Source organism: Xiphophorus hellerii, chromosome 11, assembly GCF_003331165.1.
Source record: "Xiphophorus hellerii strain 12219 chromosome 11, Xiphophorus_hellerii-4.1, whole genome shotgun sequence".
Classification (NCBI taxonomy): domain Eukaryota; kingdom Metazoa; phylum Chordata; class Actinopteri; order Cyprinodontiformes; family Poeciliidae; genus Xiphophorus; species Xiphophorus hellerii.
Window position 1 is genome coordinate 8,721,369 of NC_045682.1, and position 23,003 is coordinate 8,744,371.

The 23,003-nt window shown below is 39.5% G+C and overlaps 1 protein-coding gene across 4 annotated transcripts in view; it reads right to left on the bottom strand.

Annotated features, from left to right (window-relative positions):
* The window catches only part of robo3 (roundabout, axon guidance receptor, homolog 3 (Drosophila)), a 183,642-nt gene that overhangs the window by 90,014 nt on the left and 70,625 nt on the right, over positions 1–23,003 (bottom strand). The window contains exon 1 of one of the 4 annotated variants that reach the window (XM_032576311.1): positions 8,915–9,503. The exons of the other annotated variants lie outside the window; for them this stretch is intronic. Within the exon in view, the coding sequence (XP_032432202.1) occupies positions 8,915–8,981 (67 nt within the window). The 5' untranslated portion in view covers positions 8,982–9,503. Of the gene's footprint in view, positions 1–8,914; positions 9,504–23,003 lie in introns of those variants that run through there. 4 annotated transcript variants of the gene reach the window in all.

The following is a 23,003-nucleotide window of genomic DNA, read 5'->3' on the forward strand; positions in this document are numbered from 1 at the left end:
CAGTAAAATTAAAGGTTTTTGTGTGACATTTTCACCATAACTAAAGTGCCAATTTAAAACGCCTATTTTCTACAATGTTTGAAGGAAGGCATTTCAACATCTTTAAACAAAGTCTAGGCTATGTTGCAATAGTACGTGAATAGTCTTATAGCTGCTTTATAGCATGTTACTGGTTTCTAAAATAACAACAGCCTAATTGATTAAGGTGTTCGGCGGCTCTCCTATCATTTTCTAAATGGGGCGCACCGTCCCGCCAACGAGACCGGCCCCCAGTAAGATCACAGCTTATAGTAATTGAAGGTGTTCACAGTTAGGCCCTAGGATAGACACTAAGTACTGATGAATAATTTCTGAACACAACTGTTGAGTAAAAGAATATAAAACAGAATGTTTCTTTTGTCACGTATCAAGTATCGTGCTACTTGATCCGATTTGCATAAAGAAGCAGCATTCAGAAAACATATGACACATAAATAGCTGCAGAAGCCGTGAAGTCTTTTTCTAATTATTTGAAAGATGGTAATGACTTTTAATTGTGTTTATACTGTACAATAACAGCTGTGTGAGAACCCATCTGGTAAAACGTCTGGCACCTGCCACATCGAGGTATATTATTACCTCTCCACTGTCATGAATTATACAGTTCTACAGAGCTGTTTTCATGTCGTTTCCAACAGATTTGAAATGATTTCCCACGTTGCCTCATTCATTGCCTCATACTGTTGAGTGAGTTTGACAAAAAGTTCTTCTAAAATGTTCGAAATGCATATTAAAACCCCTTAGCTGTCATGATGACGCCGGTGTCCTCATGGACCCATTGACTTACTTGTAAGCATTTTAAGGGTGATGTTTAAAGAGTTTTACAAAGAGCAGCTTTAGGTCTCAGTTAGATGAAGGAGACATGTCCAGGGAGGAGCTGCCTTTGTTCAGTCATAGTTCAGACAATCCCATTTTAACCTTACCAGGACAGACAAGGTTTTGACAAACAAATCAATACCTGGGCAAACTCTGTGCTAGAGATGGAATGAGAACTGAGCTGATAATTCGAAAAAAAATAAAATAAATATTGATCAGTGAACACCCCTAACAAAGCACAACCACATAACACTGACAACAATGGTGTTTGGTGTGGAAGTTGTTACCGTGGTGAAGAAGACTCTAAAACTAGTCATTTTTAAAATGTCAGGAGGAAGAACAGAAGCTGTATGACGTCTCTACAAAGGAAACGGTATTTAGACATGTTGGCTTTTTATTCAGAAGGCTGCGATAAAGGGTTAGAAAACAAAAGCTGAAGTATTCCAGTGAAATTGTTCTGTTTTATCCTTTGGAAGAGTCCAATTCTGTCTGTCATTAAACATGCTGAATCAGAAAGTGTCAATTTTAAATCTCTAAGTTAAGTGAGTACAAACTCTACAGGCTACACACAAAGACTATTATTATTGCCAATTTCACCTACAGACATTGTAAAAATGTAAAATGCCAACTCTGTACTGATTATGTTGTTGTTCGAAAAGGCTAGTAAAAATCCAGTTTAACTGCAGAGGTGTGTATTACTGACCGCTCTCCCACACGAGAGCGATGAAGTTGTCACTTTTTCTGACATTTGCAAAAGTGATAAAACTGTAAAACATAAAACATTTAATGTGCTCTCAAGAAGCAGAAGTAGTAGAAAGTAACGTAAAGTAATGAACTCTAGAATTGCACTGTTCACGGTGGCAGCATATTGGAGTAGATCTGCGTTAATTCAAATTTGTTCCATTTGAAGACTTCTCTTCATATTTTTTTTGGTCAACGCGTAGCTTTCTCTGACAACTATTCCCTCTGGTTTTGGATGCTGAGAAGTTGGAATGATTTTTCTCATGCTCTTTTACTTTCAAACAGTTTCATGATATGTAACTACGGCGACAAGCTGGGGATGTTTTTACTAGTAGGAGATGCTGATTAGCATATTTAATGATCACTACCTGAACTATGGACCCAAAAACAAGAGGAGTTGAAATGAGACTTTATGCAGAGCAGGACAGAGAGAAAAGTAGGAAGTTCAAACCATTTCTTATTTATTTATATGTATATATATATATATATATATATATATATATATATATATATATATATATATATATATATATATATATATACTGTATATATATATATAAATATACATATATATAAGACAATATGACTTTTCAGAATGTTCATTTCTTGCTACAATGAAGGACTAAAAGCACAGGACTAAGCTTCCTCCTGCTGCAGTGGGATGGCAGTCACTGGTGGTTTGCTGTACTCCATGTCTATTTCATAAAATGAACTGCAATAGAAAGATAATGGTGGGGGCCATCCATCTGTCTGTAGCCTGAGGAGGGAGGCTCAGGAGGGACTGTGTCAGCCTCCACCACCCCCCTCAGGCATTTGCCCTTTAGACCTTTGAGGAGAAGAGAGAGCTGACTTGTGCTGTCAGCAGCGACTGTTAAAAGGAGTTCCAGCTCATTATGGTGACTTTTGATCAGTGCCCAGCCGGGCAGACTCTAGCACCCCATTGTCTGTTTAATGTGCTCCTCTGCGTTGCAGAGAGCATTAATATCAGAGGAGACGAGCACCGATAGGTTTACAGAAAGTGACGGATCGTAGCCAACATTGTTTCTTGTTTTATTCTTTCACAATCGAAAACTCCAAAAATGTGCCCTGGTTGCATCATAAAGATTGTCAGACCGTTGCGTAATGGATATTTGGAACGTTGGAACCTGGAAATGCTATTTTTAGAGGTCTACCTAACCAGTGGACTGTTCAGTGACAGGCATCTCAGCGACATGTCTCAGCATATCTAACCCATGTTTTCACCTTATTTCAGATTTCTAAATTTAGTACACTTTCTGTGATTGGAAACATATAGAGCTAAGCATCTAAAGTTGATGCTGTGATGACAGGAAATGGATGTTTACGTCTTAGCTTGGACTTGTCAGAAAGCACTAATTAAATTTTGTTCCTTGAATACTCTGCTGTTACTCCTGTGGATGTAGCGCAGCTATTGACAGACTAATTGATCTGTGAAGAACAGATGGGCTGGCAGGTGGGGGAGGCGGACGTTACGCTCAGCGTTTGTTCTCCAGAACCACTACAGCGGTTTCTCCTATGTCTCTGTTTTCTCTCCTACAAACAGAAATCATTAATGTGCCAATCGAAAAGCAGCGGTTCCTACATTGTTGTGTTATGAACAGAATCAAACTGGAGAGTATGTGACTGAATTCAAATGTAGCCATTTGGAATCTATTGGTTCTGGTTGTCTTTTAAAAGGTCTCAAGGTGACCTGGGTTGTGAATGCTAGTGTTAGCATGCTATCATGAGCATTTTAGCTAGCTTTAGCTTTTTAGCAAATTTTATCCTTTACATGGGATTTTGCATAAGAAAAATCCTACCTTAGATCTACCTGCTAATGATAGCCTACATGCTATCATTAGTATTTCAGCTAGCATTACCTTTATAGTTCTTTTTAGCTTATGGCTAACCTAATTGTTTTTCTGCTTCATTTAAATCAGATAAAGATATATTTTCCCTTTTACATACACACTGTGTGCATCCCTTTCATTTGACTTTCAACTGATTTCTGCCAGATAGACGGCAGCCACTATATAATGAGCCTTATGGATCATCAGGATCCGTGCTTCTTCTATTTAGTAGATGTTTATTGTGTAAGGTGACTACAGTTTTCCCTTGCTTATCAGAAAGATATGCACCTCGAAGATATTCCGATCCCAAAATAAAGTGGAAAATCAGTATTGCTCTTTTAAAGTTACATTGAGAAAACTCCAAGCAGCATGTCTGTTAAACAGCTAGCTGCAGGCTGGACACCTGATTATTTCATCTGCTTTTTTTTATGAAAAAGAAAAACTGAAAAAATGTGTAGTATTTTGCAAAACAAGCACCTCAAAACTACTATTAAAGCTACAGTATGTAACTTTTAGAAAGAATATGGTTTTTTTTACATATTTGTTAAAACTGTCACTGTGTAGTGACAGTTTAATATGAGTCAGACAATCAGTGAAAAGATGGAGCTGCTCCACCTCCTCCATGAGCTTCTGTTGCCATCTGAAGAAGTGCACCGCTCCATAGTAAAAACAAAAAAACACAGCCAGTAGGAGGGTCTTAGCGCTGTCAATCAACATCATGTACTCGCTCGCTCCAAATGAGGAAGAAGCAACTTACCCTTCCAGAAAAAACATTTACCTTCTGTCATCGGTGGCCATACTAACCAGCATTCACAACAGGCTCTGCTAGCTACAGTGTAGCAAAGAGAAAGCAGGAAAGCAGGAGGAAGGATGAGAAGAGCCACACAAGACTGTGATAGAGAGCACTAAGACCCGCCTCGTCGCTCTGATTGGTTGATTCTAGTTAGCACTGGGAGCACTGGGAGAAAGCACGGGTGCTCGATTTTTTCACTGATTATCTGTCTCGTACCATACTGACATACAGTACATGACATAGTTACAATTTCAACAAATGTGTAAAGAAATATTTTTTTTATATAAAAGTTACCTACTGCAGCGTTCAAGTGCTAAAATTAAAATAAATTAAATGTTATGCTTAAAGTTACTGCAACCATTTAAATGAATATGCTATATTATTTTAGCTGCACTAGGGAACAACATCATGCCAGCTAGGTTTTCACTTTCTGACTGAACTGATTCATGTCCAAATTCCTGACCACCAATAATGAAGAAAGAAATCTGTAAGTGAACTCGGTAACTGTGCGGTTTCAGCCACATTCCGCCCCACAGCACTTCCGTCCCTAAAGGAAAGGGGGTTGCAGAATCAAAACTGTAATTACAGCGTGGGTGCCATGGTTTGGTGCAGCCTGTTTGATCTGGTTGCTGCTGTGTTTGCGGACGCACGAGACAACAAGGGGGTCGTTGCAAACCCCAGCCAGGAAGTCCCTTCGCTGAAGTGCCTGGCAAACACATGGTCCCTTGGTGGTCAGCGGGGACGGAGAGTGCTGTGTTGACTGATGGAGACAGAGATGACAGGCAGACAGCAGTGTCACCTTACTGACCAAACAGTCTAATGAGCAGAAGACTGAAATGTGACTCTGCCCCCACAGGAACAGCTCCATCAGATATCAACAGGAAGCAGAAGATGAGCAGGAAGGCCGACTCTTAAGGTTTTATCCCTGGGAAATTCTGTTCATTCCAGAAGCCTGTTAAAGCACATGTGAATAAGACGCTTTAAAAAGTACAGATGTTAGCATCTTAAGAAACCTCGTCGGTAAAAGGAGTATGCACTTGTTTATAAAGGCAGTGTCAGCATTGTGAAGGTGAACCTGAGTAGCCTATTCCAGCCTTTGTAGTCCCTGAGGAGCATGTGAAGTCACTGGAGGAGCTTTTTCCACAGATGCTGAGTTCATCTGCTCTGGTTTCACTGCCTGTGTTTACAGCCTTGTAAAGGGAAGCCTCAGCAGCGGAGCGCCGCCAGATGAGAATGCATCGTCACCGGCTCTGTCACGTCTCTTTTTTGCAGCATCATAGTCGACCATGTTCTGATGAACATGTTCAGTTCTGCCCGAAGTTTATATACACGGTTTATAGGCATGAATTAGGGCTGTGTAATAAAAATGATAACGGTATCTATCGCAACAGACTCGTGGTCAATGAGGGACAATGTTGGCGACGGTGGTAGGAGTACGTCACTAAATCGGTGGGGTGCCGATTCGATTCTGCCTCTGTTGTTGTGTCGATCATTTCAGGCAAGCACCATACGATGCCTTTAGCCGCTCAACTTCCTCCAGGCAAGATAAGAAAGGTTGGTGGTACCAACTTCTTGGTTACCTAGTAACAACTTGTTGAGTAATATACACAGTAGCAGTTTTATGTTGCCTTTAACGCACACTCAGGTTTGCGCACAGTCAGTGCGGACTCAAAGCGAACATCCGCTGGACACGTTCAAAGAATTGTGGGGAAGAGAGAAAAGCTCTAGTCCCTAGCTTTGAAGTATTTTGGATATATAAAACAAAAAACTAACCAATAATTATCAATATCAACTGATATGAAATACTTCCATCGTGACACTTCTGTTGTCATGCGAAATTGCTCACCTCTGGCTTGATGAAGGTTTGTATGGCAATTTCTCACCTCTTGCATGGCAGTACTCAGGGAATTTACCTATAATCACAATGTCTTTTAAAGCCCATTCATCTATCCATTCATCCATCCATCCACCCATCTATGCCCCTATCTATACCCACTTATCCATGCAGGGTGGCGGGGGTGGGGCGCACACAGGACAAACAATGATCCACACACACACACTCATACCTGAGGGAAATTTAGGGATCAGCCCAAACAGCTGCACATAAGCACAGGCCAATCAGAAGTGTCCCCTCACACGATCAGCATCAGATTAAAGGACCCTAGTAAAAATGCTCAGGAACCTCCCAGGAACCACCGAGGCTCAGGGCAATTAGAAACTGGAAGCTGCTGGAATAGCAAAGAGAGTTTTACATTCCTGCTGACCAATAATGATGCTCCGGCTTCAAAAACCACCTCTAAGCCCAACGGACATTTGCAGCTGCCCACATGGACAAGCCACTTACCTTCTGCAGAGATCATTTAGCATAAATCAAACTGTTTGTTAGAAGTCATGTGTTTGGAAGAGTTCAACCACTCTAGAGAGTTGAGAGATGTGGTCTGAAGGATAATCTCCCAACTGTTAAACATGGTGTGGTAGACTGTCTGGTTATACAATGCAGATGAAAAAATGAAGAAGTATTATTGTTGCCACATTTTTCTGTCAAACCTCAAAGAGGTTCACAATCAGCAAGTCAGGATCAGTGATCAGTAGGCCTGTCACAATAACAAATTTTGCAGGATTATAAAATTGTCCCAGAAGTTATTGTGATAAAGGATAATATGTTGGTTTTTTTCAGACCATTTTCAAGTAATATAATAGTAATGGCATAATAATGCAGGGATACATTCTCGACAATTAATAAACTTTTAAATTTTAATGAACATTTAACACTGGAAGTGGAAGACATTTTAAATAAACAAATTAAATAAACAAAATGAATTATGTAGTTTCGGTAAAAAAAATAAATAAAAAAATGTCCTAGTTGAGACCAATGTACCAGACTGAAGACTTTTGTCATCCAGTTTTTGGTAGAGAAGAATGAGAAAAACAATAAATCATGAATATGGAAATTATTGAGTTTGTTTTAATTTATCATCAACTGATTAATTGCTTATTGCGAGTTTTGGTGATCAGTCAGAAAATTGTAATTTAGAATATACGTTCCAATGAGTCTTGTTTGTCAGATTAAAAGTACCTTCTGAAAATAACAACCTTTTGTGCAGGTAATAAGCACTTGTCATTAACCCCACATTTCTGTTTTAAAAATATATTTTTTATTGGTCTGATGGTCTGATATCGGTCTGTAATATCCTAACTTAAATGTCTTGTTTTTATTACCTGTAAGTGGAAAAATCTCAGAATTAACATACATAAAGGCTCTTAAATAGCCATCTGTGTGAAATTAAACTGTATAATGTATCTTACATAAAAAGTTCCTGAAATAAATGGACATTTCAGTAATATTCTAATTTAGGCAGAAAACAGTCAGTTTAAATAAGCCATTGAGAGGTCAAATATATAAAAAATAATTATTATGGAAGCTTTTTGCTGCCTGCAAGATTGTATATTTTATTCTTGTATGAATCACTTTTTGTTTTAGAAAAATCCTGCTATTGTATGTTGTATAAATACTGATCAGGGGCCAAGTTCAATTGGTAGAATGTTGCCATGAAACATTATGAACTGGGGAAGAAACTTTCATCCATTGTTGTGCATTGGATGAAAACTGCAGCGTAATCTTTCAATAAATATTTTTACATTCAGATCCAATCCATGTTAAACATACTGAACATGTCAGATTAGCCAAACAAAACTAATCTAATCCTAGTTCTAATGGTTTTTTAAAATATATATATAACAAAATAAGGACAATGACAGGGACAATTGGTTTAGGCCATAAAACCCATCATGTAGGCCGGTGAGGGATTAAAGCATCATCATCATCATAAGGCTTTCACACTCTAGTAAACAGACAATAGAAGGTTGTACTCCTAAAAGCTAAAATGAAAATTAATGTATGCCTGTTTTTAATGATGGTCATAAAAAAAGACCCATTAAACAACATGAATCAATACTCTCTATTGGAGTCATGCCACAAGGGATTCACTCAGGCCCAGGCCAAGGCAGTCAGGATCCAAATCTCCAAACTTGCTCCACAATCAAATCAAACCTTTAAACTATCAACGACAATCCTAATGTTGCCACACTGGCCGGCAGGGCTGGATTTAACGTTGTTGTCTCAATGCTGCATTGTAGCTATGATAGGCCAATCTCTTCACCTAATGGGCCTGATAATAGTGATAAATGTGTATTTCTGTGGGGAGCAGATGTTGGTGTGAAGCCGGCGTCCCCTGGGCAGGACGCGGGGTAAAGCTGCATTTGGGCCGCTCTGATGTCTGCCGGTTTAAGTGGTCTTTAAATGACATCACCAAGAAGGATTATAGCTGCTGACATAAACGCAAGTGGTTACTAACTGACCCACTGACTGACATTTGTCTGCTTTTCAACTTTCTACAAATAAAGATCTGAAAAGTGTGGCACATATTTATATTCAACTCCCTTTCATCCCATACCTCGAAAAAAAAAAAATCAAGTGCAAATGTACCCAAAGCTGCAGGGACCACTGAACAGGCTGACACATTTTGACAGCCAAAGCACTTTGTGATGTCATAAAACTCCGACAAAATCTATTCCAAGTTTGTATTTTTCAACGTGACAATGCCATAAAATAAAAAAGTTTAACGGGTATGAATTATGCTTTGCGAGGCACAGAATAGAGGCTCATGCTCCAGCTTACCAGACGCCAAAGTTTCCAGAGCAAAAAAAATCAGCACAGGAACCAAAAGCAGGCTGCTCTCCATCATGTGCTGAGATTCTTCATAGGTAGACCAGGCTGCTGACAGTCCTCAGAGCATGCACACTGTGGGATGTACAGTGCGGCTGTTCAGCAGCAGCGACCCTATATCCAAAAGGAGTCCAAACGATCTCCAATCTATGGGGAGAAATCTGCGCAACCAGCAGCATCAAACTCCCCAGGCAGCATGCTAGACGCTGCAGGGCGAAAGCCAAAGTTCAAACATCCCACACGGGTAACTTTTCTCCCGGACTAAAGTCTCCGTCTCTGTCTCCGCTCCGGGATGGTCCGCACAAAAAAAAAAAAAAAGGCAAAGCGCAGGTGATGAGAGGAGAAGCGGCAACTAGTCTCCGCGACCCGTTATTTAGGAGAAATGTTGACGGGGAAATTCCTCCGCTGTGAGACAAACAGCTCGGAGGGGAGATAAAGTCATGGCGGAGAGAAGAAGGAGAGCCCCGGTTAGACGCACAGCTCCATCCCGCTCCTCTGTGCTCAGCTCCGCTGCGGGGACTGACTGAACTACAGCCTCATCACAAAGCGTGGCGCGGTCCCGGAGCAGAGCGCACAGTCACCAAGCTCCCGCTGATACTCGAACAACGTCCGGTAGGACTTTCAAAATAAAACTATACAGCAAGAAAATGGAATTAATATGACGGTCGGGCCTACAGAAAGAATCACAGAGCTTTTTTTTTATCAGTCACTACATACATTACATACATAAAGTACATGTTTTGGTGACGCACAGAGCAGCAGCTGCAACCGAAGACATAATAATGTTCTTAGTTTGGACAACATGGCCTATTGATTAATTTGTTTGCTCTTGTTAATTAACAAAAATAAATATTAGATATTTATGATACTGCAACAATATCATAAAGTTTATGTTTAAGTTGTGTGTCATATTTTTTTGTCGTGTGCGCGAACAGTTGGACAGTTTTACCTCCTGCTACTCGTTCCGTTGTTTACTGCCGCCTCATAATGTTTAGCTTTACAACCCAGAGCCTTGTTAAAGGGCCAGTTCACTCAAAATTAGACTTCAGTGGAATTAAAGTAACTTCTCAAGCCTTGCATGATGACGTGAGGGAATGGTGGTTCACCTGCAGTGCTATGAATCCCACTCTCTGGACCAGACTGGATCTCATTTTCTAGGGTCATCCCTTCTTTTACGGTACTCATCCTCCTGAGAAATGGGACCATCCTCAGAAAGCGGACACATGATTATTCTCACTGACTCCTACCGCGCCAAATATGTGACTTGATATGCCTGCATGTGTCCTGCAGCAAAATCATCATTTTTTTATGTTTGCTTGCTATGGAAGAAAAGAATATATCAAATGCAGTGAAAACAATGTACTGTATACTTTGCCCTTTTAAAACACAGTTGCTTTTTTGTGTTTAAAAAGGCAACTGTGTTGTTAATGTGCTTACAAAATGGGTGAAATCCCAGATTTTAGTCACAGAAATCTTCAAACACTTGCAGTCAGACTGCAAGTGAAGTAAGTATGCCAAAATGTATGTTTTTCTTCCCACAGGAATCACACTTCGCAATATATCAAACTAGAATTATTTTTGTGTTTCTGACATATTTCAACTGAATTTTTTTGATTTCCTGCTCTTTTTTGTTTGTTTGGTTTTTTTTTTACATAAAAAATGACAAATGATACCAAAATCTACATGGGTAGATATCAAATCCTCCCCCATGTTCTAGCATTGCTGTGAAGGTAAAATAGATTTTATAAGAAATGAAACTGATAAGTAGCTCTATGCTACAGTTCATTCTGATTAATTATGCTGATGAATATGGTCTATTCTGGTCATCCCCCACAGGAATACTTGGTACACCCAGCCGCTTAGAAACAGTGCTGTGGTCTTAGAATTAGAAGCAAAGGTGTGAAATGAAATTCACTCCAAATACAGCATCAGCAAGCAATTAGGGGATCTGACTGACCAAGGTCACAATGATACAAAGGAATTAAACCATGGAGTTACCATTAGGTCAGTCCTGAAATCTAAAGCATCAGTCCTAAAATGAGACCTAAACTGAACTGAAAGAAAGACAGAGAGCTATTTTTGTGACTTCATGTGGCATTCAGGACCAACTGCAGCCATTAGAGGGCAACCTGGCTAACTCCAACACACACAGCTTTACATCTATCCAACAGACATGTGATCAAAGTGTGTGTTCACCCTTCAAAGGGATAGAAAGAATAAGAAAATAAGCTACCTTGGACAACAGCCTTTCAACAGAGGCACCTCTGCGTTTATCTGTTTCTGTAATTCCAAATTGTCACCCGGTAAGGTTTAAGGCTACACCGCATCACATGAAAGGCGCTGCTGGTGGAACTGAGTTCAAAATATCTAAGTTGGTTTTGTCCTCATTAAAACTGAGGAGTTTAAAGTTGTCCAATGTTTTTATTTTTGCACAATGGTTTCAGAAAAAAAAGCAAAGGCAGGGAAATACGCGTGTCAGCTGTCTTCTTGACAGTAGCTCAGTTACATTCGATGGAGAGTGTTCATGAATGTCAGTTTTAAAATGCCTACCACCGTTTCTAGATGTTTATTTGTAGTTTTGTTTTCTTCCAGTTATTAAGATAAAGCTTTTAGTTGCAAGCTGGAATGGTACGTGTGAATAAATATCGTAGTCGCTGCTTGTGAAAATTAGTGATGGGTCCAGAAACTCCGACGCATCGGAGTTTCTGGACTCCAATGCGTCGGACCCTGTGTTGGGTCAAAAGAATTTTTTATCTTTTACAGTACAGCATCAACTATGGAGCCTCAAGGCAAACAAAAGGTTTCGTAGTTTGGGACCATTTTGATCTTACATCAGAAAATAAGGTATTGGTTGTCACTTCGTTGTTGTTTCATCCGGTTCTTTTCAGCTTCTACTTGATCTATCTGAATCCAAATTCAGCTGAAATTGACTCTTAGTTTACTTTCATATTATGTTCTGCAGGTTAAGTGTTGCATATGTTTGACAAAACTGTCCTATTTAAATAAATCCACCTCCTCAATGCTGAGGCATTATAGGGCCAGGCATCAGAATGAAGTCCCAGATACACCTAGGACAAACTCAGGTATACAGCCATTCTACAAATTACTCACTTGCTTTTTATAAATTATTTCATATAAATGTATTATTTACTTCATTTTTTTCTACAGCAGGAGAAGTTGTGTCAAAAAAGCATAACAGACTAAATTTCAAAATGTTGGAAAAGCTTATTTTTCTGAATGAAAATTTGTGAACCCCCTCCCCCAGTCCACAAGCATCCTCATTCCAAACACGTTCACTTAAATTTTCACTTTATGGCACATGTTCACATTATTTATTGACTGCATTGAAGAATATCAAATATATTTTTAATTTAACTGAAGATATGACATAATACAATATATAATATACAATCAAATACAATGACTTAAATCTTATTGTATAGACTAGGTCATCGAATCAGTCTGTCTATTACGTTGCCTGTAGGGATTTTTAATGCCCAGCAGGTGTCAGTATTCAGTGACACAGTATCGACACAGTATCAATACAGTTTTGCTATGGGTCGAAACGCTTCATGACGCCTCATTTACCCATCACTAGTGAAAATAATAATAACAACAGTAAACACTCACACAACATTGAAAAATGTTTATACAGGAACAAGTAGTTCCGGTATAAAGATGTTTCAGTATATATCTACTTGACATGGCGCCACCACACGGTCAAATCACGTCATCTCAGCAGCCATGCCTTCCGGGATGTGCGAAACAAATTATCCAATGATATCCAGCTGCACGTGGGAACATTAACACTACAAAACACGCCCTTTTTAAAGCAAAACATGCCCACTCATTCCATGTGGCAGGGGAAATCATTTTTCAATGCAAACAAAGTGGCATTAAAAGTTTAAAAATAGAGCTAAAAATAAAATATACATAAAATAGATGAAATAGGCTAAAAATTAAACAAAGATACAATAAAATTAAAAATAATCTGCATCACACACATCTGGCATTTGTAACTAGTCAGACAAGTCCCCAAGAAAACCCATGACGGACAAGCAAGAGCTCGTCCTACGGAGGTCCATGAAGACAGACGTGTCAATGATTTGGTCCCGTAAAGATAATACTACCACCACCACAACATTCATGGATGTCGGCCAGGTTCGGCGCAGAATGTACATGTGTCAAAGTAAAGCAAGCTTTACTCGCTTCCATGTTAATCTTTTTTCATGTCAGCTGCGGCTGATTGATTCTTCAAAGGCTCTTGCTCCTCTCCGTACGTTTTCCTTCATTAATATTGATAACAGTGCAGTTAAGACTCTACCTCAATATATCTAGAACTAGCCTTTTCTTTTTGAAGTCACAATATCAAGTATGTGGCCGATGACAGCAGGCTCTCAAAGCTGGTATCTGACTGGAAACACAGAAGAGATGCTGACAAAAGTGTGAATCCAAATGCAAATTTGCCTCACATGTAAAATACATTCAATCTCTCCAACTGGGCTGCATTTACAAATCAGGCATTAACATAAACAGGCACGAGCCTGTACAAACAAACCCAAACTTCACTTCAGAATGTCACTATTTATCTGCACACCGGCTTCCCTAGAAGTTGATGGAAAGCGAAAAGTAATATCACATGCGCTTGAAGATAGGGCAAGCTGCAGCCAATGAAACTTGACATCGCAAGAGCCTCAGCTCTGCAATGGAGCAATAAGCAATGATTGGGTGGAGGGCTGTTGAGCTGAATAAATATTAGGGGTCAGGCAGACGTAGTAAACACACGGCTCTTGACATTTACAGAAATGCTTTGGATGGTGGTATGCATCCAGCGCTGCATACTAAGATGCGCTTCAGCACATTCTGCCTCAGACTGCTTCAGTGCATTGTGTGCAACAGAAACAGCTCCCCTTCACCGAGGTCAGGGGGACTGAGAATAGATTCTCTCCTCGTGGGTTAACAACATTTTAAACGCCCCTGATATTTCTTTCATGTTTTATGCATGTACATGTTTAATTTAATTGCAGAAACTGATTAATTGAGCATCGCTCTGTGATTGAATAAAACATGATGAGGCCCTCCGCTAAACGCGTTTCCGCTCGTCTGTGACTGATGCTCCCACTTTGCTGCCTTCGTCAAACATTTGGCGTAGCTGTCAGCGGAATCAAGTACTCCATGAATTTAGACTAATTATCCACATTAGGTGCTGAATTACAATGACAGCCCATCAGCATGAATTGGTGCTATGCAGCATACTCACAGCTGAGCCATACATCATACAATCACTCCCACTCTGCATACACAAAAAGGACGTTTTAGAATATTGCCATTCAGTTAAAGGGGCAGCATCGTGTTTTCCAGGCACATAGTACCATTTTACAGCAAGTGACTATTTTAATTTCAGTTGTTAAAAGATGTAATATGACTTAAAAGAAATTTTACTTTGTAATTTAATTCCTTGAAACTGGGCCGCTGTCTCTTTAAAAACTCCTGCTCTTTCTGAAACTCCGCCTTCTAGAAGTCGTCACAAGCTTTTAGCAAAGTTTTTACCAGCATTGCACTGAGAGGTTCCCCTCAGCAGACTCTCGGTTCCACCAGGTATTTGCTAATTGCTGCTGGCTAGTCTGAAGGAGCTGATTGGAGGAGTTGCAGGGACGGGCTGCTCTGTGAGGCGGAAGCTCGGAGTATTGGAACCTGCAGGTCTGAGGAGGAGCTGTGCCTCAAAGGCGGAGCTAGGTCCAACCAGGCATTTTGCACAGCTGAATGGTTGCCACGGGAGATTCAGGGATTTCTCAAACATGCATGAAAGAATCAACCAGGAATGTTTTTAATAATGGAGTAACATTATAACAAAATGTACAGCTCCAAAAGGTCAAATTTACATAGAAACTTCCCCTTTAAATCTATAGTAAAGGTTTTCACAGAAAGGACCAATAGGTATTCATCCATCCAGAAAACTTCAGGATCAGAACCATAAAAAGCTCCACAGTTCATGTCATTTAATCAATTAAAACTGTATTGCTTAATGTTTTTGTTTTATACTTGATTTTGACCCAGGTTTTAGTTCTGTGGAGTATTTTTTTTCTCCCTCCCCCCCAAAAAAAGCTGCTTCAAATTTAAATCTCTGTGTCTGATTACTTATTCTTCCTCCCATGGCTGAGCAGCTACTATAGGCAGTGTGATTATTCAGGACTGTAGGCCTGATTGAATGAGTAATTAATAAGCAGAAATATCAAGCACCCACTTTTATTTCCTGGGAAAATCCAACATTGGTGGTGAATGACATCTAATGAGGAAATCAAAATGCCACTCGGGTATATTACACACATCGTTTTGAGCTCCAAGGTAATCAAGCAGCAAGTGAGAGTCCTCTTCACATACACCTGCAGGTTGTTGGGGGGATTTGGGTTCTGTTGCACATTTCTTCATGAGCACAAGTCACCTCTAGATGGATGGATGGATGGATGGATGGATGATTGAGTCAAGCACTCCCCAGCAGATCTCCCTTTATATTTTCATATTTATAGTTACATATGATTGCTTTGACCGTTTACCGTCGTCTGGAGGTAAAAAGAAAAATAACATCCTCATAGCAAATCCTGCAACCCGTACCCGTGTAAAGCTCCGCGGATCATTCAACGTGCCAGACAAAGGCAGGGACCAGCACAGAGTACTGGTGAAAAGTAGCGAGGATTTCTCGTAACATTCAAAGAGTCTGTTAAAAATGAGACTTGCTGCAGGTTACGAAGGGATCGACTGCCCATGATTCAGTCAGTGACCTGCTGTCTCTCAGTGGCTAAAAATCTCTAAGGCTGTGTCTAATGATGATTCCAGCTTTGTGATTGACTTTATTGATCCTGTTGCTGAGGTGATGATACCCCCTCAGAAAACTCCAACAAGCAGACGACATTCTCCAATATAGACAAATAAAAACAATTCGGCATGGATCTTGTGAAATTGAAGTGCACCTAACTGAAGGGAAACTTAGGCTTGTTTTTTTTCTTTTTTCTTTGCATGGTTGTTCACATTACTCTTTAGAATATTACCTACCTCTGACTCCAGTGTGAGCTGTTTGCGGTTCCAAAGCTGACCCGAGTGTACAAAAGAACAATAACAATGACATCACACACACACACACACACACCCACCCACGCACCCACACCCCTCTGCACACACAGGATGCTTTGTTCCAGGAAACATGACATAAATAGGTGTACTTAGTTTCCGCGTCTAAGGAAGCTGCTGGATGTGTCAGCAAATGCTGAGGAGGAAATGCAGAAATAACAAAAGAAAAATCCTGAATTCTGGTATTTTGTGATGTTTTGGAACCAGGAATGGTGGAACATGGATGTGAACAACAATCAGTACTTTTAGGGTGACAGGAACTCTGCTCTCAAAGCCTAAAACAGGACTCATCTCCACGAAGAAGCTGTGTGAGTGTGTCGGATTGCAAAGAGGGCAGATTACTGTTGCAGCTGTCATCCATCTTCGTAAATACTAATACTTGCTACCGGTACACAGTTATGAAAAATGGCTTTGAAAAGTGATGTCAAAGTCACAACATTGGTTTTTCCCTCTGGATTCAGTAGGATTGGATACGAGTTGGATTCAGGATCAAATATGATCAAATGTGACTCAAAAAATCTGATCTGAATTCTCACACTTACTCTGAAACACAAAGCAGAGGGCATCCTGCAAAACCTGAATTCACTAGCCAATTTATTGGGTACACCTTATTAGTCAGTCCCTCCATTTTTTATTTTTTTTGCGATTTCGGAAATTCACACAAAATCAACACAACCCCACATTTCTTTGTGCTAATGAAATTGTGAGATTATTGCAAATTTTCCTAAAACGTTGTCAAAACCATTGGGTTTACTTGACTGCCAACTATCGCCTGTAGGTGGCAGTATTTTCTGCTCTTACTACACTGCCTGACCTGATGTCAAGTTGTAGTCGATTTGTCGAGCGACAAAAGTCAAACTTATTGTCATAAGTGGAAATATTGTAAAAAAAAAAAAAAAAAGTGCTAATATTTCTGAAATTAGCAGAGCAAAAACAATGATCTTTGTTGTGATTTTTTTTTTTTTTTTTTTTGCCAATCGTCATGATTTTAAGGCATAATTGACCGTGGGACAGATTCAACAAGGTGACAGAATATTCTCCAGAGATTTTGGCTTTTAGTGCTGTAGATTTGTCAGCTGCACATCCATGATATGAATCTCTCTTTCCACCACATCTAAAAGGATGGATTTAAGGGCCACCAAACCCTTTCCTAAGGGATTTGGTGGTAATTTTTTTCTTTCTTTTAGTATTATTGGATTGAGATCCAGTGACTGTGGAAACCACTAAAGTACAGTGAACTCATTGTCAGACTCAAGAAACCATTTTCTGGTCATTTGAGCTTTGTGACATGGTGCATTATCCTGCTGCATGTAGCCGTCAGAAGATGGCCACACTGTTGTGACGGAGGAACTGACTCAGCAGCAATATGTAGGTAGGCTGTGGTTGTTAAACAAAGCTCACATGGTACTAAGTGGCACATGGCGTGACCACACTATTCCACCACCATCTTCATACCTTTATGTTGTTTAAGCCAAATTGTTTCTCTGTAGCCTGAATATTGCGTCTGGATTTAAGAGAAGTGAAATTTTTTTTTTCCAGATTGGTAAGGCTGTGTGACTTAAATAAGGCCCGATTATGTTTGTTTAATTTGTATCTTAATTTTACAAGTTTGTCTACAGATTTGGAATTTCTTGGAGATATGTATTTAGAAAGAAACACAAGAGAAATTCTGTTTTGATTTTGACGAATGTACAAAAAAATGATGGTGTTGTAAGCTTGTGCTTCTATATCTGCACTTTTTTTGTGCCACTGACAGACATATAAATGTTTATCTATACCTTTGCGTGTTTTGTCTTGTTTTTCTCTCTTTTCTCCATTTTGTTTTTTTTTATTTCAGCATTGTGTTTTGTTTTTTTTTGTTTTTTTAACATTTTTTAAAATTGTGTATGAAAGGATTGAAAATGACCTAAATAGATCTCCATAGCATTATAAATATTATAATAAGCATCAAATCTTAGCTGACAGGAGGGTTACTTGTCGTGGAATCTGCTGCTGCCTCAAGGTTCAGTATCCTGTGTCTTTCTAGATGATGTATTCTCGTACATTGGTTGTAACAAGTGGTTGTTTGAGCTCCTGGTGGGAGCTCATGGGTGCCATCAACAGGATGTCTATTTTTTTTTGTTTCCCAGAGAACCGATGCTCACTGGATATTTTCTTTCCATCAGACCACTTTGACAACCAGAGAGACGACTGAGTATAAAAATCCCAGTAGATCAGCAGTTTCTGAAACACAGCTTCCATATTTAACTTTCCTTTTGCAGTTTGAATTTTAGCTGGTTCTAGTTATGGAAATATCAAATATTTTTGTAATTGAGTACTCTCCCGAATAATTCCTTGATTAATCAAATGTGTCAATTAATCAAAATTTTTTTCAACTGATAACCCCCCATCCTCCACCGCCTTCAGTAGAGCAGTTACTGCTCACATGATGCAAATCCCAGCCTGCTGTTTTTCAGTCACCATTCAGTGACTGTGCTAACTGGTAAAAATTTGGATCTGTTTGCAGCATTGTGTAAGATGCTCTGTCAGGAACATTGCTTCAGATTTTATTATTTTTATGGTCCATGATTCAATATTAAACATTGTTGTGAAGCATTGTGTTCTATTTTATTAGATAACAGTTTGCAACAATGACTGTTGGATATAGTTTAAACATTGCTGTTACAACTATGCTATACATTATGCTGCAGTTTATTCCATGCATAGGTTTTTAAAGCTACCACCACATAATCCAATAGGTACTTTTGAATTTGTCTTCTGTCAAAAGGCAAATTTCTGGTAAATTACTTCTGTTAGTCGGTTTGTTTGTTCAGATCCTACAGCCATAACAGTCATGTGGGAGGGGCTGGCCCAACACTTCCTGTTTAACTTTGTCCATGATGTCACTGATTGCACCGCTGGGGTCCAACCAAATGGAGGGTTTTCTTTTTTGTATGGAATTGTTTATTCTCTTTAAAGCAACCCTCTGAGTTGCAAATTGGATTCACAATTGAATCTCAACAAAGTTTTTGTAGAGACTTTGTTGTGTGGTTTGCCCAATTTTCTAATGGTGGAGACTAGTGAGGTGCAGTTTGTGTTTCAAATCTGTATAAAACCAGTACGATTTTATAAACTGAGAACTTAAAAGGGTGGGGAAAACTATACATACTCCACCAAGAAGAAACTTGAACCGACTGCTGATGATGTCTGTTAATCACCTTCCTTGGCATTTTCACTAAACTACCCCACAGGAGGCAAGAGGTTTGGCCTTGAAGATTTAATTTTGAAAAGAATCATTGAAAGACAGTTTCCGTTGTCTTCACTGTTTCTAAATTCACTGAATTGCTGCTTAGTTAGTCGTTGATTTATCATCTGTGTTAATGGTAAATCGGAACTGGTGTTTTTCAGACTATAACAGGGTTCTTATAAATATGCATCGTTTGTTCATGTATTATTATTGCTCCAAAACAAAGCAGCAGACATTTTGTTTGACCGGTGGAAGCCCGGAGACTCTGTTACCTTTTCCAGAACATTCTTTCCTGGCTATAAATCCGTTTTATGGACAGCAGTGATGGAAGGTCGGATGCTGTTGGGAAATTTCAAGAGGCAATTTTTTTTGTCATGCTTACATTTAGAGCTGGTACAGGAGAGGAGAGAAAACTTCCCACGCAGATTTGTGGACCGATGTCTGTTAAAGTCAAACATTAGCATTTCTTAAATGCCATTGTTTAACACATTGTCACACACTAAACATCGTTGAAAGTGTTTTTTTTCATTTTTATATTTGCTCTTACCTTGGGTTGGGATTTGGGCTTCAATCACTGATTTTTCACCTGTGAACGTTCCCGCAGCAGCCAAACACTCCCTGCATGGCTAACCGCGGTGGAATATTTAATAGGAATGTGAGGCTGGAATGCAGCTGTGCTGCTGCCAGCGCTTAAGGCAGAAAGCAACAGTGTGTTAAGACAGAATCAACAGCACACCACACAGTCACTCACATGTAGGCGAAAGCAGGTGTTGATTGATCTGATGGTACATTACGCCGTGGATAATAATTCCTTATTGTTGATTGTTGGGAATCAGCGAGGCGGAGAAGCAGGTTTCCATATATTACTATTAAATTTATATCACCTGTATCTACAGCCATTCATATGAAACCGTCCCATCTCTCTCCTCCATTACTCTCAATGGGAACCCCATATGTCTCCACCTTTGGTGACCCATCACCGCTAATGGGAGCACCGACCCTCTGAGAAGCTCCAGCAAATACATTCTATTATAGATTAATTGATTAAGAGGGTGGAGCTGCGAGATGACAATATATCTCTTTATTGATCTGCCTTTCAATGAGATTGGCTGTTACCCAACCTCCCTGTGGGAGAGGGAGAAAAAAAAAGAGATGGAAAGTAAGAAGAGGAGGAGATGGTAAAGCGTCGCCTCCATTAAAGGAGCAACTAATTTCCTGTTTCCTTTGTTGCCTGGATTCAGTTCCTCAGTGCGAGTAAAAATTATGAGCAGTAGACTGAGTGATGCACGTACGCCGACTGAAGTGATTTTTCACATTTATTATCTCACTCCTCACCGTTTTCCTCTCTAGGCTTTCTCTCGTCTCATTATACGCAGATCCACCTATCCAGCCTCTCTTTTATGTCTCAAGACCTCTTTGTCTTTCCCATTTCCACATAATGAGAGGCCCCCTATTAATTTTGGGGCTGTGAAGCGAAACGTGCCCTCTGTCGACAGGCTTCCCCCAACACCCTTCTGCATCCCGCTCGCCCCCCAAAACGAAGTGATATGGGTGGATGAAGATAGAGTGGGCAGGGGAGTCCCCGTCTGTTTGCCACCACACATCATAATGAGCAGGGCAGACTGGAGTGTCAAAGGCGACATCGGGTCTATCTGGTGGGGCTCAGCCATTCAACTGGTTTCATAAAATGATTGGATTTGGTCATGAATGGAAGGGGGGCAGATTTGGAATCTGTAGAGTGTGTAATAAGAAAAAAAAACATTCATGACTTCTGTTTATGAAATTAATTTATGATCACAAGAGTTTTCAACAATACTCACCCATTCCTTACTAAGTGATTTTTTAAATTTTTTATTATTTCACCAATGTGTTTCTTTTGACTGAAATTCATTTTCATGTTTTAGAGTGACCCAACCAAAGGCCTGGCTTGAATTTGAGAGAGAACTAATAGACGGATCTGAAGATTAGGGTGACAACACAGAGGACTTGAAGTTCATCACCAACAATAATTCAGCAAAACAGCAACAGGGACCAACAGGAAGCTGAGCAGCCCTTAGAGCAAGGGTCTGATTGGTCATTGAGAAAGGTATAAATAATACTAAAATGCCATTTTAAAAGAAAAATATTAACATTACAGACTTTTTCCTCATTAAAACAATTTTACATTATTATTGGTTGTTGAAAGGAACCAATCTCGCTTCCTACAACAAACTTCCTGGTTAAATGGAAACACTTTATTAAATTTAAGAAAAGCCTCAAAATGGTGATTTTTTTTTTAATCACCATTGGTGATACATTTGGACTGGAAGCACTGTGGATGTGGACGGGGTGGGTGTGCATGTGTGTGTATAGGTTTCTGTGTGTGTGTGTGTTTTTATATTAATGTGTCCATGTTTATTGTACGTATTTTGTATGTGTATGTATGTATTGTTTCCATTTGGCTTAGAAGCTTTTCTTAATTCAAATCTAAGTGAAACAGGAAATGGGGAGATTATTTATGCCATTGTCTGCAGGAAGGAAAAGAGGTGAAATTAAACAAGTTCAACTTCTTCAAACCTTTTCAGACGGTCACCAAATAAGTGGTGTATTTGCATGTCATGTAATGTATGTGTGGTAGGTAATGCAGTGTTGTATTTACATGTACTTTAGCTTTTTCTCTTGGTTAGATTGTCGGGATCTGTTCCTTATCTGTGTTTATTTTGAGTTTCTGTCTCTCTGAGTCTCCGTGTTGTCCTGTCTCCCCTTGATTGTTTCCAGGTGTTTCTTGTCTCCTTGATTACCCTCTGTGTATTTAACCCCACCTGTGTTCTTTGTTCCTTGTCGCAGAAATTACAATAATATGTAAATAACCCCTAGCAAGGATAGTTAGAAATTAGTATTCTTACTTTTTTAGTTTTTTTTTAACCATTAGTGCAAACATCACAGGAGCAGAGAAGAGAGAGTAGAGAGATTATGAACAACCGAGCAAGTAAGTATTTCGAGCTTTTTGCACGTTGGTGTCAAATCACTGCAATTAACAGGCAGTAAATGAACGTCACCTCACAGTGTGACACCGAGTGAGTGGGTGAATGTTAAATATTTTATTTACTTTGTATGATGTAGATTAGGAGAAGTCAATCCACAGACCAGCGATCTGTCCGGAGTCTACGCTGCCTCTGGCCCGATGACTGATGGAGACAAGCATCATCCCCCCCATGAATAGAGAAGTCAGTATAATAACAACAAACAGGAGCTATGCCTCATTTTAACCCGATCAAACATTTTGCTTGATATATTGTACAAGTCAAAAGTTAACAAAACGAACCATAAAACAGAGGAACGTACCAAACCACTATACAGATGTACCAGTCCATCCCTAACACACAACTGAAAGCAATATGTGAGAAAACTGGATTTGAACTCCAAGCTCCATTATGAGTCATAAACAAGTGAAAACTGTAGAAAATGTGGGGCGGGGGCGATTTAAGCAAGCTGATGAATGCAGAAAGGAAACTATAAGCAAAAAAAAAAACTCATAGAAGTCTATTTTTAAGCAAGAGAAGAAAAAGCCTACATTTTTATGAGATGTTTTAATTCTTTCACATAAGCCAAGAACTACCAGTATGGACCTATAAGGAAGGAGAAAGGAAAAAAAAGGAAACGCTTGAGAAAATTGCAGTAATGTGTCTGTGCTCTTGATATCGGTGAAAT